Source organism: Gopherus flavomarginatus, chromosome 7 (assembly GCF_025201925.1).
Source record: "Gopherus flavomarginatus isolate rGopFla2 chromosome 7, rGopFla2.mat.asm, whole genome shotgun sequence".
Lineage (NCBI taxonomy): Eukaryota > Metazoa > Chordata > Testudines > Testudinidae > Gopherus > Gopherus flavomarginatus.
In genome coordinates this window covers 2,552,494-2,574,947 of record NC_066623.1, presented here as the reverse complement: position 1 = coordinate 2,574,947, position 22,454 = coordinate 2,552,494, and the positions used below count along the sequence as shown (strand labels likewise).

Here is a 22,454-nt window from a genome sequence, read left to right as displayed (position 1 = left end):
GAAAAACTGACTCTGTGGAAGATTTTCAAAGGCACAAAAGGAAGCGAGGCGACCAACACAATCCCCACTGAAAGTCAATGAGGCGCCTTCCTATCACTGGTGCCTTCAAAATCCTGTCTTGAAAAAGAAAATGTTTTAAATTATCAAATGAAACAACCACACGGGTCCTGATTTAGCAGCCCATCCTTATTCAGGAAAGAATTTAAGCACATTCTTAACTATAGGAATTGCTACTGGAAACTACAGAAACTATAGGAAATGCTACTGAAAATAACGGTGTTATAACACAAACAGAACAGGGGTGGAGCTCAGAATCAGGTCCCCTTTCTCTCAGCCTCTTTCCTTGCCTACCATGTCTGAAGGAGTATCTCGAAGATTGCTGCTCTACCACATCTACTTCTCCTCACGTGGACATTTCAAGGACATTTTATTCCTATTGCTGCTGCTACGTTTTCTTATGTTTAAAACTGTGGACGGGGAATCTAACCTGAACTTTCCTGGAGAATAACCATCTCAGAGGCCTGAAGTCATCAGATCAACATTCATCAGCAAAATGTCCCAACATATTTCTCCACCACTTTTGCACTTTTTGAAACTTTAAGGATGATATTACAATGCAAGATGATGCAACACGTAAGCACAGTAGGGAGATAAGATGAGTGAGATACAAGAAGAGCTCTGTGTGCTCGAAAGCATGTCTCTCTCACCAACAGAAATTGGTTCAATAGAAGCTATTACCTCACTCACCTTGTCTCTCTAATATCCTGGGACTGACAATGGCTACAACAACAGTGCATAGGCACAGTAGTGCCAATATTACTGTCAGGGGAAGCCCTAGACATTTTGCCGCCCCAAGCAGGACGGCATGCCGCGGGGGGGCAAGGGGGGGGAGCTCTGCTGATCGCCGGAAGGGCGGCAGGCGTGCCTGCAGAGGGTCTGCTGGTCCCGCAGCTTTGGTGGACCACTGGAGCCGCAGGACCAGTGGACCCTCCGCAGGCGTGCCTGCGGGAGGTCCACCGTAGCTGCCTGCTGCCCTCCTGGCGACCGGCAGAGCGCCCTCCGCGGCATGCCGCCCCAAGCACGCGCTTGGCATGCTGGGGCCTGGAGCTGCCCGATTATTGTATAGCCCTTGCATATAGTTCCATGGCGCATTACATACATAAATGTAACGCATATCTATGCCCAACCCATAGCCAATTGAAATCAACTGGAGTCTTTTCATTGACTTCAGTGCACTACAGATTAGGTCCATAGACAAAACTTGTCCTCATTTGTATTAATAGTGTGCTTCATAAGCATTGAGATTGCAATTTGGATTTGAGTGGCTCATACCAACCCATTGGGTGCTATTTTCTGCATCAGTTTCCTGGCTCATGCTGTTGACTCATTTCATTGTTTTTGGAGGAGCTCTGTCAAATATCCATTTGGCAGCGGAAACTTTCTGCAGTCCCAACAACAGATATTAGGGGAGAAATCCTGATGTTGATCTACATGCTCACACAGCTCCAGGAAACTGTTTTAGTTGAAGTCATCTTCAAGCTTTGCAGGGAAAATGCAGGATTTCTTTATTGGTGAAATTTAAAAAATTTTTTAAAAAACCCAACAAATTGGAAATAAAATTTCATCAATACTAAGTTTTTAAGCCCTATTTTTCCCTCACTGAAATCAATGAGAGTTTTGCCATTAACTTGAATGGGATCCTTTGGCTAAGATTTTCAAAAGTAACTAATGATTTGAGGTGCATCAGTTTTGGGGTGCCCTGCCTGAGATACCTTGAAGTGGCGTGATATTCACAAAGTGCCGAACACTCATTCTCTGATAATCAGGCTCCTCTGAGTTGCCTCCAGAGAGGCATCCAAAATCTGCAGTCACTTTAAAAGTTCTTGGCCTTTATTTCCTATCACAGTACACAGCCGAATCCTACTTCCCCTAGATGATTGGGGAAAGAATCCTCTTTCTACCAGAGTAACAGCAGCCTGGGTGTTTTTCTAATTGAGAGATATCGAATGGAAGCATTTGTTTGCTTGGTAAATCTTTGGAAGTAGATATTAATTCTGTTATAATAATGTATGGCTTTGCAATTGACTGGTGTGCACATTTTGGGACATGTGAGAAAGGGAATGTCTGGCAAACTTCACCACTATTCAGGGACGCATCACTCCAACATTTCTCTAATCCTAGTGTCATTCTTATCCCCCCATGATGCCATTGTACTGGTGACATGGCAGCCAGCAAAGCAAATTGACATGTAACAAATGCTCATTACCTATGAATATTCATTGCCTGCTTGAGTGCGACTTAATGTAGTAATGTACTGGTAGCTATGAGAGTTCAGCCAAACACAGCAGCTAAGGTTTTTCTGTAATTGTGCTCTGATTCCATAAAGGTCTTGGAGAATTCCCAAAACCTTCATAAAGTTGAAGATACAGCTCTTAAGTTGCCAGCTTCTCCAAGACTGGCAATGGATATCAATATAATAGCCTAGATACACAGAGAGTTTTATGAACTCTTGTTTGAGATGCCTGGCCTTGAGGAAGTCAGTTCTCTTGCTCTCTCCCCTAGCTCCCGTGGAGCTCTGAAATCACAAAGAAGCAGAGCTCCTATCTTGAAGAGAGCTCCTTTGCATTAGCAGAAATTCATCAGTGGGACAAAATTTGGCTGACAGAATTTAGCGATCCAGAAATTGGAGTTGCGTAAATCAGGTTCTACTGCTACTACTACTTTGATTGATCATATCTTTTAAGGCCAGAAGGGACTATTATTAAAATCTAGTCAAACATCCGGCATAATACCGGCCAAAGAACCTCACCCAATAATTTTTGCATCAAGCCCGTAGGATATAGCTCAGACAGAGGTTATTTTTAAGAAAGACATCCATCTTGACTTGAGTGCAAGTGAAGAAGATTCAATGATATCCTTAGGTATGTTGTTCCAGTGGTTAATTGCCCTTACTGTAGAAATCTTATTAAGATTGCCCAGGGATCTTTGGGAATGAGTGCTATTTGTTTTTAGGGGGGAGAACTACATGTTTTCTAAAATTAAAAACCTGACTTTTCACGATCTACTTTGTCCATCCAAAAGAACAGAAGGCTGCAACTCCACCTGGCTATACCTAATGGATTAAATCCAGCTGTAGAGCATTCCCTTACATATGAGATGATGTAGCTCCTATATGTCCATAGGGCAGGGAAGAGGTTAATAGCATGCACCCAGTTATGTCAAACTACAAACACACATAAACACACCATTATGTAAAAATCTGCCTGAATTTCTGAGTCACCACATTTATGAGGGAACTGATATGAGAAACCAAAAGTCAAACACCAGAAAGAAAATTATTTCCAGCTTGAAGTTTTGCAACCCTTCAGCATATTAAGGCTTATTTATTATTACTAATATACATGTTGTGCAATGTTGTTAGAGTCAATTTTTTCTCCCTTGTGTAAGCTAGTCGATGTCCAACAATCCTAGGTACTCTTTCCTAACGGGAAATAAATTAGAACGTTGAAGTAAACCAGAATTGCAAGCCAATTGTACTCTATCAAAGAGGTACCATCCTAATCTTTTAAATAGTTTATTATATAGGACGGCAAGATTGAACTAAGTCCAGCATATGCCTGGTTATATGTGTGGGGCCAAAAAAGACATGTCTCTATTTCAACTCCCCGCAGCCTTAAAGTCCTTCTGCAAAGCCCCATTAAGCTGCATTCCAACGTTGGCCTCTCTGTGCGTATTTTAATACCATATAACTCTTGATATGCTTAATAAAAGTGTCTGTACGTGTGGTTCTATTTTTCACTTCCTGGCAAATAAATAATAATATCTCAGATGTAGCAGGTGCTGCCCCTCCCCCCAAGGAGTAGTCAGATAAACACCAAAGTTTGCCTACTTAACCTGGGACCACTTCACAAATTGCATTAGTCCCCATATTATTAGACCTGCAATTTTTGGACTAAAACCAGTTAAGTGGAAGGATAAATGTCATTTTTTAAAGCATGACCCCATTTCTCAGCTCATTGAAGTCTTCCTCATGGCATTTATTCCATTTCATTCTCCTATTTTATATTAACAGCTTAACTACTAAGATACACATAAGCAGTGTGTTTTGCATGCAATATTAAAGAATGCAGGGGCAAAAGGGTTAAAAAGGAGTTGATACAGTAAGTTTATTCATATCATTCAGGTTCACTCCAGTTAAAAGAAGATCTAAGTGCGGTGGCCAAGTCATCTTTCTACAGCACAAGAATTAGGTCAGTAAGTCAAATCTCTGAATATCTTTTAGGAGGAATGAATTGATATCACAGTGACATCTAGCTCAATTCTAGATATGAAATGGCCCATCTATGTCTGTATAGTGTTCTTACGATCTGGGCAGTTACAACAAGGTTTAAAGGCATTCAGAACTGAGGCTTCATTTTACAAATTGTCCTATCAGAATGATTTATAAAGGAGGGTGGGTGGCACCATATTGTGAATGTAAAACAGAAAGCAAGACACCAATTAAAAACCTCCAGCAAACCTTTCCCACTCAGGTCTTCCACAGCCTTCAGTGGGAGATAGGCTTGTATAAAGTCTCCAGGAATAAAGTCAGCAGGTATGTATTGCTCAGCATCTGACGGATTTTTAACTGGAAATACGGCTTTGTTTAAGAACAAGGCACTTGAATGTTATTTCAGGGAACCCTACCTTAAGCCACCAGCAAAAAATGGTTATTTAACAGAGGTAGTATCTCAAGAAAGGCAGAGGAGAATTTGTATTTGTCTCTTTAAAGAGGAGGCTCCGCTAAAGTTACTAAGACTTTGCATAGGTGCAGTCACTATATTTTGCAGGATAAGGCAGTCTCTGGCTTCATAAGCAGTGTATAGAAAGATCAGAAATATAACAATAGTGGCAGGGCATTGCATTAGACATCACAACTGTTTTTGCTTCTATCTGCAGTTCTGAAATCAAGTCCTGTAGCTTGTCTGAAACATGTAAATGATACATTTCTTCTTTAGCTGCTGCTGCTGCTGAGACTGACACAGAACCAAGTCAGTCACCAGTGAGCCTAATTCCTCAGTGATCTCTCCGCGGAGAAGAGGAGGAGGGTGGAATGGGGAGGGAGAAGAAATAAAATTGGCCCTTTAAAAAAAAAAGAGAGCATTTAAACTGCTTGTCAGTCGTCTGCCTGACAAGGCCACTTGAATGTATTCAGGAGTATTTGCATAAACGCTCACAGTGAGTTCACCGTAGCTGCTAGCGCTAATGGTACATAAAGTAATTTAGTCACTTCTCTTAGGCATCCTGTCAGAGTGATGAGCACCTCCTCTTTGCCTTGCTGCATATTAGATCATTAGATAATAAAGTGTTAGAGCATGCAAACTGACAGGGTCTCCGGCATGATCATTTTTTGAGGGCACTGCATTCTGCCAGAGAGGAAAAATGAGAGAGAAACTGATGCTGCAATTGGCTTTAAATTCAAGTAAATACACTCAGAGATTTGAAAAATTAATCTGAAGCAAGGAAAAAGAGCTTATGCAAGAAACTCTGCAGAGATCTAGAGTGCGGGCTTCATGCTAAAAAACCTGAAAGAGTCCCTCTAGGCCTGTTTGAATGCTAACTCTTGCATTCCCTTCCTTTTCCCTCGGTTTGGGTTTAGTCCTTTAAATTGTTTTGGAAAGGTTTTCCTTTTAAAATTACACTTAAGATGAAGTATAAACCAACATATATTATTCCGATTTTGATCTATATTAGCTCTATACATCTTACTGTATTTGTATAATTTAGAAAGGTCAACCATGTCAGCCCCGTGGTTTACCATAAATATCAAACAAGCAAGGGTCCAACTATTTGTGAGTGAAAATGTGATAATTATTGCAAACCACAAATCACTGTGGCCTACCCTATTTATACCACACAGAGCGGTATGAAATAATTAGCCTCTGCCTTTTGAAAAAGGGAGATATTTATTTGAAAGATGAGCTTATTAACTCTCCAGGATCAAGGAGTATAGTGTGGTGATGTGAAACCATGATCTTGGTTTCTACTTATGTACAGAGAGATGAGTCGCTAAAAAGGAGCTTTCCTTTTACTGTCTGACCAGCAGGCTATAAATATAGATCTGTGTTGGAGATCCCAAAAATAATCCAGGCTACCTGCAAATGAGATGGTAAAAACCCAAGTGTGGAGACACAAGGCTCCTGAATGGCTCAGAAGGTAAAACTTTTTGTCCAGTTTTGTTTCTCGGCACCCAAAGTCTTTTTTAGGTGTCACACACACTGGAACTCAATGTTTAAAAGCAGCATTTGCCAACATAGGTTTGTAAAGAAAATTGTAAGGTTAATAATGCCTAAGAAAACCAGCCAGCAAGCACCCCACTGTGGTCCCCACATCACCACCTTCTGCCCGCACTTCTCCACAAACAACATGAGGTATTCATCATTTGCTGACCAGATATTTCCATTTGGGCTCAAAATCTCTATATAAGCATCTGGGTACATTTGGTCAGAGGGGTGTGATAGTACACTTCTTGCAATCCAAACCTCATGATCAGTCAGAGCACGGGACCAGAGTAGCTGTGAGCAGCACAGCTAACTACTGGCAACCTGATATGGCCTGCATCATCCTCTCCTCCACTTGCCCAACACCACCACAGAAGATGGGAGAGCCAAGGATATTCTTCATGGACAAATCTGGGGAAGACAGCCCAGACCTTAGGACCAAGGATCCAGGAGTAGGAGTAAGAGAGGGCCACATTTTGGGGAGGGAACTTTGAGGGAAGCCTACTCCAATGGAGAGAGCTATAGACTGTTGCAGGAGTGGGGTTTCAGTTTTTGGTGGCTGCTCAAAATTTTGGTGGCTAGGCGCCCCCTTTAACATGTATCCACCCTTGAATTCGGTCAGATGTTTTGGACAACGCACAACAAATGTACTTGCCAGTTTTGTTGCCATTACATGCACATAAACATGCGCAGAGTTCAGTGGTAGGAGGAGACACAGGTTTAGCTGAAAAAAGGTTAAACGTCTGGCATGTCTAAAGGAAGGAAGGGATCTTTTTCTGCTGCGGTCACCATTATTATAATTTTATCCGAGAGGTACCTGAGAATTAGATTGGATTAGATAATCACTTTCCCCCACCAGGATTTAGAAGAGAAGATAATTGTGGTGATTATGTGATGCCTGTTGTCAAATGTTGATATTTAATGGTAACCACTGAACCTGAGGGTTACCTGGAAATATTGGTATAATTTTATTATTTTCTTCTTTTTGCACACAGAGCAACTTAGCTAGTGGGAGCGTGAGTGGTAGATACATGAAAAGGAGGTAGCATTACAGTATGTGTGAAGACAAGAATAATTGTAAGTATGAGGAAAAAAAAAGTATAAACTTAATCACAGGTAGGCATTCAATCAATGGTCCCCACTGGAAAAAAAGTGTATCTAGCTCAGTTCTACCAAAGCCAAAAAATAAGCAGGTTTTGAAAGACAAGAGTTTATGTTAAAAAGATTGCAAGGTTGAATAGAGTGACGTGTCCTTTGTAAGGCTCTGCCTCTTGCTAATTAATAAAAGCAGTTTGCACATTCCATGCAAAAAAATCGAGCAAACATTATGACAGTGGTTTGTTTATTAGATTAAGTTGTTGGCAGGGATGAAAAAAATTCTATAGGATGAAGTACAGCTGAAAATGGCTCATGACCTACATAAAAATTTAGAGTTAAATAAATACAGATGTAAGTTATGTTTATATAATGAGAAACGCTGCTGAGCTAAGAATTTTAGGTTAGTAAGTGCGAACTACAGTCCCAGTCCTGCAACCACTTATCCATACCTTCAACTTTACTCACGCAAGCAGCCCCATTGACTTCAGCATGGCTACACACGTGCATAAAGTTAAGCAGATGACTAAATTTCTGCAGGATCGGAACCCAAAAGAATAAGTAGCATAGAACTCATTTTCATCAGCAATTCCTCGAGTGGTGGAAAATGGCATATTCTCCCATTATTAATATTTGGATTACCATATGTAGTTTACATTTTTCCAAGTGGCATTCACTTTCCTTGAGACAAATTTTATCTGGTTTCTTCTAACTGTTTGGCAGAATATCACCAATTACCCATGTAATCCATGGCAAACACTTATGGCACAAATCAGTGCAAGGGGCTGGGTGCATTCCACACCCACGACTGTCAATGGGAGCAAGTGCCTGATGTGTTCAGAATTATAACCCACTTCAAAAGACAAGGGACAATTCTCCCGAGGGGCTGGGGGGAATTCCCTCATGGTTTTTGTTTTGTTTTGTTTCATTTTTAGAAGCAGGCACCAATTTAGAGGACAAAGCAAAAACAAAACATTAATTAGGTCCAGATTTTCAAAGCAGCTTAACTCTCATTTTAAAAAACTCAATGTAGTAGCCAGATTTTCTATAGCGCTCAGCACCCAGCAGCTACCAGAAATCTGGTCCCAATTGTGGGTGCCAAGTGCTTTTGAAACTCTACCCATATCTTTTACATGCCAGGGGGAGCTGCGCCATTTTGAAAACCTGACTCCAATTTTGGGTGCAAGGGGAGGTGATCCCAAAAACGCAGACATTTTTCAATAAAGCAAGGAGCAGATTTTTCATGAGAATTTTCTCACGTTCCCCATCCTACCACCAAAAACTCTAGTACTCTGCTGCTTTGAAAATCCAAGCCCAGTTTTTGGAGACTGATCTCTTAAAAATTTGGCCCAGAAGACTGTTTCGACAACTGTAGGACAATTTGAAATGAAAAATGAGAAAGAAACCAAATAAATCCACATTTAAAGTAGCAATGTCAACCAACGAAAATGATATGCCTACCATGTTCCAGATAAGAAGGCGTACCTTCCGAGGGATCAAGCCTTCGAGCCCTCCGCCCATGCTTGGAGTTGTTGTGTACAAACATATTGTCCGACACCGCCAACACATGGCCATCCACGTTGACTGTTGTCGACACCACAACCTGCAAGCACAAGAGCAAAACAGATCAACATTTTGATATATTAAAAAAAAAAGAGCATAGATTGTAATAAACTCAGTTAAATAAATAACAGCTGGGAGCTGCAGAAAATTGCATAGCTATTTCGCATAATAACTGGTGCTTATGCTGTACAAATCTAACAAGAGACGCTATTGATGAGTGAGTCTTTGGCATAGAAACCTTTTGATGCAGCTTTAAGTCAAATTGCAGAGTTTGTAGCTGTATGGCAAAAGGTACGCTGTTAACCATCATTTTAACAAGAAGATCTTTATTAAAGATTTCTCCCACCCCCCCGCAAATACAAGGGCAGCTGTGTTTCACCCTAAATTATCCTTCAGTTTCTGTGCTGAAGTAGATAGCACTGTTGACATTGCAAATGAGAATTGATTCAAAATAAAAGAAAACAAAAACACTTTTTGTGAAGTTGAGATGAGAGCAGCGTTCTCTTTCTCTCCTTGCCCCAACCTCCTCTTTTTTAGCCACAGTCACCAGGGATATCTGGACTTATCCCAAATTCTCCAGCTCTGAGCTGCATTTCAGTGTGTCTGCGGACAGTCTCCACTTCAGAGAAGGACAGACCTAGTCACCCTTATTATCATCTGCGTTATGCTCATGTCTAGGGATCCCAACAAGATCAGGACCCACTGTCCTAGACACGATACAGACACAGTCTGAGATGGATCCTGCCCAAAGGAGTTTCCAATCTGGATAGATAAGACACGAAGTGTGGCAGGGGGAACTGAGGCATAAATAGGGAAGTGACTAGCCCAAGGTCACACAGCTGGCTGGGAGCAGAATCCAGGTCACTCAGGTCCCCACCATAATTCCAGGACCACACACTGCTTCTCTCACTCCGTTCCCTGCTCTGACCCCTATGTCCTATACTAACAAAGTTCACCATTTCAGGGTTTGATTCCAGTTGAAGATGGGGCCCTGGGTAGACTGCCAATTTTACAAGAGCACGCGTTGCCGCAGAGAACTTTGACTAAAACAATAAGAAGAAATGACCTACACTTCTCCTTATATTAAACAGGGAAAGGGATTAAAAACAGAAACCCACAGAGATATGTTTATTCATGCGACCTCTTACAACCAAATATAATAATTGTCTGTTAATTGCAGTTTCAGCTCCCACCTCATGCTTCGACATGTGAAACAGCAATCAGCAGCTCCGTTTAATCCACCTATTATGTTGACTAATTAACTTTGCTCGACAGTTTATTTCTTCCTCCATTATCAGCCCCTGTCAGCCGCAAGCACACTGCCGCACAGGGGAACCTCAGCCCTCTTGATTGATCACCGATAGATTGACATGCAGATTAATTTAATTAGAATCACCTCACTTGAGAAATGAAAGACAATGGCAAGGGGGCTAATAGATCTGCTCTTATAATGAGGAGAGCCTCCAGAGCCAGAGCAGAGGATTTCTGATTTATTTTGCTGAATTCCCCAGTTGCTCTGAAAGGCTTTTGCTTTAATTGTTCTTGGTTTTGAGAGGCTTTAGCTTGTGAAGAGGTGAAATGCTTTACAAGGATTGGCAAACACTGCTTCAACGCTCCCAGGAAGCGGCTACCTCTCAGCGCTGGTCGGATGGGGACACTTGAAGGATCACTTGCAACAATTCAATGTCATCACTTGAACTGGATAAAGAAAATAAATGAAAAACTTTGCCATTCTACCTATTTCTCACCACCCATTAAACACTTAAAAATACAAAGTGAGTCAAGTGGCTAAAACATCTTTAGCCAAGCCAGCAAGCCTCTCTCTTTAAAAGGAGGTACACAACAGAACAGTTTACATTTCAGAATTTCTGATATAGTCCACCAGAACGCCATTCTGCCACGGATTTTTTTAAATACATATTATTAAAATACAGAATAAAGGATTTAAAAGCTCTTGCAGACAGTAATTTGGGGGCAAAAAAAGAAAGAAAAAGACAGTACCAAATATTGTAGGTAAATTCTCTTGAATTCAAACTAGTGGAGAAAAACATGTCAAAATGTAAAATTCCACAAGGATTTCAAATGGAATTTATCCTTTTCTCTCCTGCGGGGCAGAGGCAAGTTTTTGCTGTTTCCACTAAAATGTGAACCTACAGTGAGTGGCACATAGTTTGCAAGGGCACAAATGAGATTGCAACAATTGTAAAGTCTTTGGGACAAGGATTTTTGGGCAAATCCTCAGCTGACATCACTTGTCAGCATCGACTTCTCCACCAGTCTTGTGTGTTAGTCGGTAAAGTGCCAGGCACATTTAGGTTGATGTAGAAATATAATAAATAAAATAAAATACTAATAAATAAAACAAATTAATAACAATAATGATGATGCTCATAGCTGCAGAAGAATTTGAATTTCCTAGAACATCAAAAGCTTTAAATATTTTTCTCCAAAACTTGGCCCCAATCCTACAAATACTTATGCATGTGCTTCCTCTAAAGCCAGTGTGTAGTCCCATTGAAGACAATTAGGTTTGAGCGTTTCCAGGATCCAGACTTAAAAGTCTTCCTAAGTTAAAAATAATACTACCTTAGGGCCCAAACCTGCAAAGACTTGCACGTCAGTAACCTCTCTCACATAAGAACTCCTAACATGGGAGTAACTCTACTCATAAGAGTAAATCCAACAAGGTCAGTTACGGGATCAGGTCTTTGTAATATTTTTCCCTCAGGTTTTGGAACCTGCTGATGTGACACGTTTTGATTTACTGAACTGTACCTTCCTACCTACCTCTTGACCAGGGAGTTTGATTTACTGCACAGAGACCACATCGGAGTGGTTCTTTGGAGTCGTTAGCAGAAGAAACTATAAAAGGAATCACCATGAGAATCTGTTTCCAGTGTCAGGAAATGCAGAAAAAAAGTGGTTACTCTGGGTGTCTGTCTGAAAAAAATGATTATTCATAGTGCACCTGTAAAAAGCAGTACACACGCTCTGCTTATTTCTTAAAATATACAATTTTATTAATGTAAGCACTCTGTTTTGCTAGGAATGTAAAAAGGATTTAGCACACACGCATTAGCTAATATTAATGCCATGACTATGTAGAGAGAAAAAATAGACTGTGTATTTGCAGAAAAAATAGACTGCAATGATATACTGGGACTTTTTCAGTGCACATACAGGCTTATAAGGTACACTTTGATTTTTAAACCAAAATACAACACTTGGCTCGTTTTGATTTTGAAATTATCGGGATGTGTTTAAGTTAAAGCATATGCTAAAACGAATTGTGAAGAAACTGTAAAATTGGGGAGGGGGGATCATACTAGATGTGGAGTGGACAGTGAGACATCCGCAGAACATGGGTTATAGCAGGAGGGAAAAGAAACACTACAGTTTAATAAATGATTAATGAGGTGCTGACATATTAATGTAAACATGGGGACAACCAGGCCTGCCAAATCTCCAACCTTTCCAAATTTTGTCAACAAAACACATTTTTAATTTGGGTCAGGCAAACATAGAAAATGATTTTGAGCTTTAGCTTCAACCCATCATAGATTTTTAATCTAAAACCTGTATCAACACTGGGGGGAAACGGGGGGAAGAGTCCTCCCCCACATCTCCCCCCCCCCACATCCTTTTACAACTTTATTCAGCCACCTACCACTATCATTCATACTCTACTCTGTAATGACTTTGTAAAGTATTCTGCCTGCTGCTAAATAGCTCAGTTGTGAATGTTTTTGGGAGGTTAGTTAAAAAATCTTCTGAAACAAGAATGTTGGAGATCAAACTATTTATCCGGTTTTAGTACTGGGCCCGTTTATTTGTTATGGCGCATCACCTAATATATCAAAATTAAGCATTGCATGACTCCTTGCTTTTAGCCACAGCCCATTAAGTTTTGCTAACTGATTAATACATGATGTGTTCCTGGTGTTTTCAATTTTCTCCATTTTCCTGGCAGTGCCCTGATATTTTGGTTTATACCCCAGACACCTCATGGCAAAGGCTGCAAAAATTCAATGACGATAATTTCCAGGTTTGAGATGTCTCTTGCTTCCATTTGCCTTAGGCCTTTGGCTGATGGTATAGCTCACTGTTTCAGCTTCCTAATGGATGTCATGACAAAAAGGGATGGGAAAATCCTTATTTTCATCACCAGTTGGAGACTGCTTTGTGTAGTCTGTTTCTGTCATTCTGGTAACTCAAAAAGACCTCGAGTCAACAAGATACTTAAGACCATGCCTAAAGTTAAGCAGGTATGTGCAATGCATTCAGGGAGATTACTCACATGCCTGAAGTTAGGCACATGCTTAAATACCTGCTGAATTGGGGTCAGAGCTCACACTGCTGTTTTCCAAACTCCTCCCTCCTCCTTAACCCTCTGGGGAGAGAACCTAGCATGTCCTAACTCCATTATCTGGGATTCGTGAAGCACCATTTTTGTCTCTTATGCAGATTTGCAGCAGGACACAAGTAGCTACCATTCAAAGACGAGTGGCAGCGTCCCATTGAGGCAAGTTCGCAGCGTAGGCGGAGGTGGAGGTTGTGGTAAGCCCATCACACAGTGCGGTAATGCGGTAGTGGCTTTCCAGGTTTCCACAATGAATGCATGTTTGGGGCGTTTATGCTCTGACTCAGCCACAAAAGTTTCCTCCCTATTGAAACCCGACACGTGTCGGTATGCGGGCAGTTTTATTATAACAGCAACAACAAAATACCCAGGTCGCCTGGGGTTTATTAATTACACAAGTAGACAAAAAGTGTTTTAGTTCTCTGTGGTGTTTTCAGGGCAGAGAACCACCCTGGGGCAGCAGACCAACGGGGTAGCTGATGCAGAGGCAAGAGGGGGACCCAGCTATATCCCATCCCCATGCGGGAGGGGGGGGCAGGAGGGAGCAGGACCCAAAGCAGGGGTGGGGGAGCTGCAGCAGCACATAGGAGCAGGTAGGATTAGCTCTCTTCTCCCTAGCTTCTGTTACGCAACCGCCAGGGCCAGCATACGGGTGACCACACAGGAGTCACACAGTATATGCCTCCAGCCAGCTGGGAGAGGTGGTCACTTACTTATGTGACTCGAGTCCAGCCCAATCCAGCCACCCCGGGTCCCTGTGGAGACTCTGAGCCCAGGGGAGAGGCAGGAGCATGTGTGCCAGTTGCCAGGCTGGGGTGAAGGCTAGAGCACCAGCACTGGGGGGGGGGGCAGGATGGGGTGACAGCACACAGGTGCCAGCCACCAAAGGGGTAAGAGGGAGAAAACAGGACACCAGCCACCAAGCTCACTCACCTCCATAATACCATCTACTTACTATTTGTATTGCAGCAGCACTGGTACATCTACACTGGAATGAAAGACGTGAGGCCTGGCTGCACTCAGGCCACAGGGCTATAAAATTGCTGTGTAGACACTCAGGCTCAGGCTGGAGGCCCAGCTCTAAGACCCTCCCTCCCCCTGGACTCTTAGGCTGCCAGGTAGGGCACACTTGAACACAAATACATTTCAGGACAGGACTCCCTCACTCCTTTCCACACTCGGGCCTAAGTTAGGATTCACACACAGGTCCCCAAAACCAGCATACCCTCTGCCCACTTCCCTTCACTCGTTAGCCATTTTGTGACTAAATGAGATAGTTAAGCTCCAGTTGACCCTTCCACTGTAAAGCCCACCAGGGGAGGGAGAGAGAGAGAGAGGAAGGAAACTCTTTAAAGTTCATCCTCAGGTGGCATTAGCCTGGTGTACCTGGGCCTGTACTTTGCCACCACCACCTCGTGTTCCCCAACACAAGACAGGGCCAGAGCATGGCTGCATTCCAGCAATCCCCAATGACTCCCTGGGCTTGGAGTCTTTTCCAGGCAGGCAATGGAGATCAGCCCCAAAGATGAATCAGCTCCCAGATGATACCAAGATCAGGGTGGAAAGAAGTGGCATGAAGTAAGGAAGGAGGAGTTATGTTGTGTGAACGAAACTCCCTCACTTCTGTGTGGAAAGGCAGAGAGCCACGCAGAGAGAGCCACATGGGACCATTTGACCCCTCCCCCCCCGAAATGCCGGCTATCCAGCTCTGAACCGGACTTAGAATTGCCTCGATCTCCTCACTCTGACCCAAGCCATTCAAGTTAGTGGGTGACATCCTAAACCCACTGAAGTCAATGGCAAAACTCTCACTGACTTCAAAGGGAGGTTTACATTGCAGCTGGGAGCGAGCCTCCCAGAGCGGGTAGTGCGGTACAAATAGCTGTGTAGACGTTACAGTTCAGGCAGCAGCTCAGTCTCTCAAGCCCACCTAACCCTTGGGTCAGAGCTCAGTGGCTAGCCAGAGCCTCCACCAGAGCCACAATGTCCACACTGAGTGCTAGTGCAAATGCCTCTGTCTACACAGGCTGGGAGGCTGGCTACCAGCTGCAGTGTAGACATACCCAAGGGGGCCAGGATTTCACTCAGCATGTTTACACCCGTGAAGCAAAGGTGGGTGCTCTGTAAGACCACGCTGTGGTTTTGCTTGATACTTTTCTCCCCTAGAAGTGAAAAATGACGCCTGTGTCTTCTACCCTCTACAGTGACCAGCCACTTTATTTTAAGAAGTTTGTTGGTCTAATGTGAGAACAACAAGTTCAAGAAGAAAACTCAGCTATTGCAAAAGAAAAAGAAAAAGAAAAAAAAAGCACCGGCATTTAATGGATTTCTACAAGCTTTAATAGTTCACTGTATTAATGTATGAGCAGTGCTCTGCTCTGCTGAAAGTGATTAATTTCTTGAAAATGCTAAGGTCACGCTAATTGACATGACCTGTGTAATTAAGCAGTCTTTGTTTACACATTGAAAGCTCAACTGCTGTGAAGCTGGGTTTGCATGACAGAATGTCTTTACAAGTGAAGAGATCAACCACCTTTCTTATGCCCTACCTGCTCACCTACACAGGCTCCTGATTGCTGTTCTGAGGGAACATGCAAAGGCATTACCATATGAAAATCAGCCCGTATCTTGGGGGAGTACAAAACTGGCAGTGCGTACATATCACGAACCGTGTGCTTTGACAGGCCCCAGACCTGGCTGTTCATGCTAGACTGCCCTACTGGCAAGAGCACCCTTGGAGAATACTTTTCCTCTTAGAGGAGAATATATATTTTAATAAGTGGGAATACCAGTGGCAGCACGGTATAGAGGAAGGCGCATGCAGCTGGACATCAGGGACTCCTGGCATTCTAATCCCAGTTCTGACACTGACCGGGTGCATGACCTCAGCCAAGTCACTTCCCTTCCTGTATCCCAGCTGCACAGGAATAAATAATACTCACCTACCTTATGGGGAACTACAGGGATTAACCTGTTAGTGTGCATACAGTAAAAGAAAGAGGCTTTGAGTATTATAATCACTCATACAACATGTACCACTTACAACTAAATGCTGTGGTGGCTAGAAGGGAACTCAGAGTGCCCTAAACTGCTTCACGGATGCTCCTTGGCCCACTTCCAGCCTCACTACCCTTCTCTTACTCACATGGATTGTGGGACAAGCCCCTCGCTGCTTCTGGGTGAAGATTAACCCCAACCCCTGAGGACAGTCCTGAGTAAGAAACCTCATGGAGCTTGCCTCCACTAAACTCCTGCATTGCCCTCAAAAAGGGAGGGTCATTTCTCCACCTTACCTACCCTTGTAGACAAAACACTCTCTGAACGATCACAGGGGAGGTCCTTTGGGCACACATTTCCCACCATCGCCAAGAGCCCGCGGGCTCCAGCATTGGGAGGTCTTGTGTAGACAATGCTCCCATGGCAAGTGATGTTTTTAAAGTCATATCCTTATGGCCCTTCGTTTCCAGTTTTTATTTTAATTATTTTTCCCGGGAATTTATCAGTGTTTATTACCACAAGCCACAACAACAAAAACAGGTGCAAAAAATATTAATATTTTTTCTGGGTAAATACTGGGGTTATTTTGGTGGATGGAAAGACTGGGGGAGGAGGGTATTCAGTAGATTAATGCTTTAATTTTTATTCATCAGTGTGGTTTTCTGCAGAACAAAAACAGAACTCAAAACCCAATGCCACCTCTGAGTTTAAGAAAGCAAATGTATCTCTAATCCCCATATAAAACTTTTCATTAGAATAAACAGTTTACTGTCGTAAACTTAGAACTATTAAGCTATAAATATTTACATTTAATAATTGGGCCACACCATTTGTAGCACATACACTCAACTTCATCCTTTTCTCCTGTTTTTTGTTTTTTTTTTTAAACTTTCAAATACTTCCTTGTGTTCTGAAACCTATTCTGATACAGATTTTCATTTTCTTCCCATTTTACTGTGTCAAATCTTTAAACAGTTATCTGCGAGCAGCTTGAGATGTGCACGTGGCAGGCAGGGCCGGCTCTAGCCATTTCGCTGCCCCAAGCACGGCAGCACGCCGCGGGGGGTGCTCTGCCGCTCGCCGGTCCCGTGGCTCTGGTGGACCTCCCGCAGGTGTGCCTGCAGATGCTCCACCGGAGCAGCGAGACCAGGGGACCCTCCGCAGGCACACCTGCTGGAGGTCCACTGGAGCCGCCTGCCGCCCTCCCGGCAACCGGCAGAGCGCCTCCCGTGGCATGCTGCCCCAAGCACGCGCTTGGCGCGCTGGGGCCTGGAGCCAGCCCTGGTGGCAGGCATGAGATTCATCAGGACATTCAGATGCGCACGCACTTCAGAGCTTGCCTGCCTGTTTATTAGTCTAGAAAATACACACAATAAATACGGAGTCTTACTTCAACAGGCAGCTTTGCATATACACACAGACTAATTTGTTATAGTAATACCTCTATCACAGGGAATGTACTGTATTTTCCCAATAAAACAAGTTAATTGTATACATTTGAATGATATAAAAGTAGGGTGAAAATCAGAAAAAAAATGAGTAAGACTTTTTGTATAACCTGGGAATTTTTTGGTAAAAATTGGTTTAAACTGAAAAGGAAGGAATTTACGTATCTTTTAGACTGGTACCGAGCATGGTTAAACAACACAATGGAAAAATATTGGTGGCTAGCTGGAGCTCTGTTCACCCCACCGTGCTCAGCCTATGTTTCCATGGGTGGGAGCTTACAATGCTAGGGAAGTATTTGCCAAAAACACCCTGGTGAAGAACAGACAGTGGGATTTTTGCCTGAGTGACGACTGGGACAGTATAAAATGAATGCAATCTTTCAAAAATAAAAAAAAATCGTTCAAACTGCAGCAAATGACTCCCCAAGGGGAGCTTGTTTAGATTTTCAGCATAACCATATATCTGTTTTGGTGACAAGATTTCCCCCACTAACAAATATTGTTTGCTCACTTAAAATCTTTACATGAAGGTACAGTTGGGTCTTAAGGCAGAGCAATATAACCCAGAGAGAAGCAACCATGTGATTCAACAGAGAAACAATACAAGGTCACTTCTGTTTCTTCCCTTCACAGTTTTACTTCCTATGGAGATGGCATCATCTTCAAGTCTTCTCTTGCCCAGAGCATGAAAATCTAAGAACTTCCTGCTAATTTCTGCTGTCATTGGGAATCCCCAAAACAGAGGTCAGTATAGTAAATTTCAGCATCTTCCAGTTAATTACCAGCTTAGTTTTGGTCAAATTAATTCTATCCACTAGTTGATTATTTTTAAAGAAGGAAGCATGACATACTGACCTGGAATCTCCGCATGTCCCGGGGGTTTCCTGCATTTTTTAGGCAATTTTGGTTACATTTGAGAAAAAATTTCAAGAAGAACCTGTGGAGAAAAGAGACACTGCCATTAGCCTCTCAGATGTACGCAGCGTGTAGCATCATGTCCTTTCCTGAGTTTGATCCAGTGAATCCTTACTCCAATTAACAATCCTTACTCACACAAGCTGTCCCTTTGACTGGCCACGTAGGTAAGGACTTCTCACATGGCCTCCAACCAGCAAAACACTTCAGCATGTGCTAAAAGTGACATGTGCTTAAGGACTTTGCTTTGTCACAGCCATACATGTTTGCAGAACTGGTCCCTATGTAACTTTAAATGGCTCACGTCATGGAATCATGCTGTCTTCCACAGCAACCAGGAAGTTAAAGAGACAGTTTCAGTACAGCAAAGAGAAAACAGAAGAATGCTGGCCAAGAAAACATCTTTGCATATAAGAGGTTTCATCTCACAAGTTCATGTGTAGCGTGTAAACCTCAATTTGATGCAAAACATGTAAAGTGTTCCGCACAATCTGAACCTTGATCGAACAATTAAACCAAATTTGTCAACAAAATTAAAGTTGGTTCATGACAATTTGCATAAATGAATGAATAAAACACGGCAGCGGTGAGGGGAAGTCTTGATTAAAAGGCTGATCTCATGGAAGAAATGAAATGACTGCCCAGACCTATATGTAGCTTCAGGAAGAGACATTGCATTTTACAAGCCCCAAAAAAACAAACATTTTACTGAAAATATTTTCTTCATTGTTATGCACCAATGGACCATAAACCCATAAAGACAAGTCGATGAATAATAGTGGGTCTCATATTCCTGGCTCGCTCCTCGTGAGCCAGGGTTTATCAGCCTTTTGTCCAAAACAAACTACAGCTAGGGCTCTACTAAAGATAACTGTGTAAAATTAAATCCTGCACCAAGCTTTAAAACCAGGCACAACCAGACAGAGCATCATTATATCTGCAATAGCTGTTGATTAACCAGGCAGAGGCTAATTTACCCTGTCTCCACTTATAATGAGGCATCAGGGGGTGATTGTCTGTTATTGTTTTACTTAAAATCAGAAAGCTAATTTTTTTGCAAGCATCTGTCCTGATCCCCGGTGAGAACCCACAGTGGCCACTAAGTGGCATAATTTGCATATGCCGAAATCAAGAAGGGCAAAACTGGGCTCGATGCATGGAAACATTTCACAGCTCCATTTTGCTGGTTGGTGTCTGTGATGCTGCTCCCCTGCCCCGTTGTGGAACTGCATCCTAAAGAGGCCTGTTTGACTGTTGCGTCAGCTCCTTCACGCCACAAAAATCATATTAGACAATGGCCGTGGTGACAAATTTTAACTTTAAGGGGCTACTTTCATTCAAGGAAATCAAAGAGACCAACCAATCTAAAACAATAAGGAGCCATAAGACACTTTCAGCAGCGGATGGCAAGGGTGTTGTTTGTTTACGCTCAATTAAAGAGGGGTATAAGCCATTGCATTTTCTCATCAAGTAGGTCTGGATATTCAATAACCGAAAGTTGGTGCTATTTGTCATGTGCGTGTCTTTTTAAGCCTCTAATGGCCAGCTGTGACAGCCCGACTCAGATTGTGTAGAAGGAACTGTCAGCACAAATCCTGGCATCTTGAATCCAGACAACTGCTTGCCACCAGTCAAAGGTTTGTACGCGTGCCAGAATGGATTTTGAGAGACAAGCAAATAGGGCATTAATTCCGCCAAAGAAAAACTAAATGCAGGGAGAGTTCAGGATCTTACACTCCAGATGATGGCTTTCCTGTCAACAGCCCATCATTTAGCTCGTGAGCTATGAAGGGCACGGACATCAGATCCCTCTTGCCCTAAGCTGGCCCTGTCATGCGGAATGCTGGCAGAATAGCGGGACCACCCCTCTGAGAGAGATTGCTGGCTGAAATAAAAAGCCTGGCCATCTGTTGGGAGGCAAAGACGTCCCTGTCAACTGGTGCCTGGAGCCTCAAACAGGCCCTTATGTGGCAAAGTCTCTCAGAACTGCTTATTCTTTAGGGAAAAGCCTGCTCTGCCCCAGGGGTTTACTAGAAAATTCTTTAGAGTTTTCCAGAATGTAGGAGCCAAGCAGCTGACCACTTTGGCTTGAACTTCCCTAAAGGAACATATTACCGAGAAGGGAGGGTGGGAGATGTAACAGTTAAAAATATCTGCACTGAAAGATGGAGTCAAACGTGCCATGCAAATGTAGAAAACATTTATCATATTAACGTTGCATGCATGTGTAAACACTGGGGGCATGGGTGTGTGTGCGCGCTCGCACGCCGATCGACTCAAAAGCCCCCCCAAACAGGCAAAGCTTTTAATGGGGCCCTCTTTATCAAAACTCTAAGCTTTTCCTCTGCTTAACAAGCTATGTCGTTCTCTTGTTTTATAGGCTGGCACTAGATCAAAAGCACCGAACACCTACATGGAATACAACAGCTGGTCTCTGGGGTCTGCAAAGTCTAATTCAAAAGCTCCAAAATTTTACCATAGTGACATGGGCGCATCTCTCCTGAAGTCAAATGGGCATTTCATCCACAGAAGCTGATGAAGAATTGAGGCCCATTTATTTAGTTCTATCAAAACCCAAACAACTGGTGAATTCTGTAAACTCCAGGAAAGTGATTTCTTATTTTTAAGCCACAGGATTTTGGAGAGGAATTTTCAAGACACGGAGCTTGCTCCTTAGAATTTCTCTTACTTTGTTTTAAAAAGAAATCATCTGATAAAATACTCTGTCCAATCCTGAATTCTTATTCTACCAAGAGACAAACCAAAACATGGGCTGAATAATGGCTCAGAAAGCACCAGCTACAAGCAAGTTCAGTGACTATGTGAGTCATGTATTGCCCTAACCTGTGAGAGACCTGGGTTTGATTCCTGGCAAGCAGTGTGCCTCGCATCCTGTTCTGCACAAATCTCTGTGGTCCACTTCAACTGGGTCGCACAGGTGACCTGGAGGGCAGAATCTGACCCAGTGTTTGTTGGCTCTGAAGGGAGAACCACTTTTGGCTGGAAACCAGGTGGCTAGAACACCACTGCCTATCATGCTGACAAATATTCTTTCCTTGTTTCCTTGTACTCCCTGGTGTTTCTGTATCCATCTGTTGTCCCTTGTCCTATTCTTAGGTTTGAAGCTCATTGGGGCAGAGACTGGTTTTGTTCTGTGGTTTGTACAGAGCCTGGCACAACGGGGTCCCAGGCCATAACTGATACTTCTAGGCCCTACAATAATACGAACAAATAATAATAATAATAATACTGAAACAGGGGACTCAGAGGCCACATGAGTATACAGGATGACTTAACTCACGAGCATCATCTTAGAATTGTTAGTTTGGCTGCATTCTTTGCCCTGAGCTCCATTCTGCAAGTCATCCCATTATAACAGGGCAGACTAGCCCAGGAGTAATGCTGGCAAAATTGGGCTCATTATAAATAGGGTGACCAGATGTTCCGTTTTTAAAGGGACAGTCCCGTTTTGGGGGACTTCTTCTTATACAGGTGCCTATTACCTCCCACCCTGTCCCATTTTTTCACAGTTGCTATCTGGTAACCCTAATTATAAACATAACTTACATGTGCTTTTGTTTACATCTAACTTCTTAATATCAGGTTATTCTTTCCGAGCTAACTTTTCCCCCATATGATGGGGCCAATCGTATTCATGCTAACTGTTGAAGTCTGAAGTTTGCTCACTAGGTGAAATAGACATGCAACGTGCAGAAGTGCTGATAAAAGCCTGAACTTTTATTTCTGAGCCCCAGCTACCTGATGTGGGTCAGGTTTGACAAAGGGTAATATCCCTGCCAGAACAATTTTTATAGT

At 42.8% G+C, this 22,454-nt stretch overlaps 1 protein-coding gene across 8 annotated transcripts in view; it reads right to left on the bottom strand.

Annotated features, from left to right (window-relative positions):
* EBF1 (EBF transcription factor 1) overlaps positions 1-22,454 on the bottom strand; it is a 325,256-nt gene that overhangs the window by 107,324 nt on the left and 195,478 nt on the right. For 4 of the 8 annotated variants that reach the window (XM_050961296.1, XM_050961300.1, XM_050961297.1 and 1 more), the window contains exons 7-8: positions 18,579-18,660; positions 8,817-8,958 (exon numbers count right to left, since the gene is read on the bottom strand). In XM_050961296.1, the coding sequence (XP_050817253.1) occupies positions 8,817-8,958; positions 18,579-18,660 (224 nt within the window). The remainder of the gene's footprint in view (positions 1-8,816; positions 8,959-18,578; positions 18,661-22,454) is intronic. The other 4 variants (XM_050961298.1, XM_050961302.1, XM_050961299.1 and 1 more) reach the window with 1 other exon arrangement.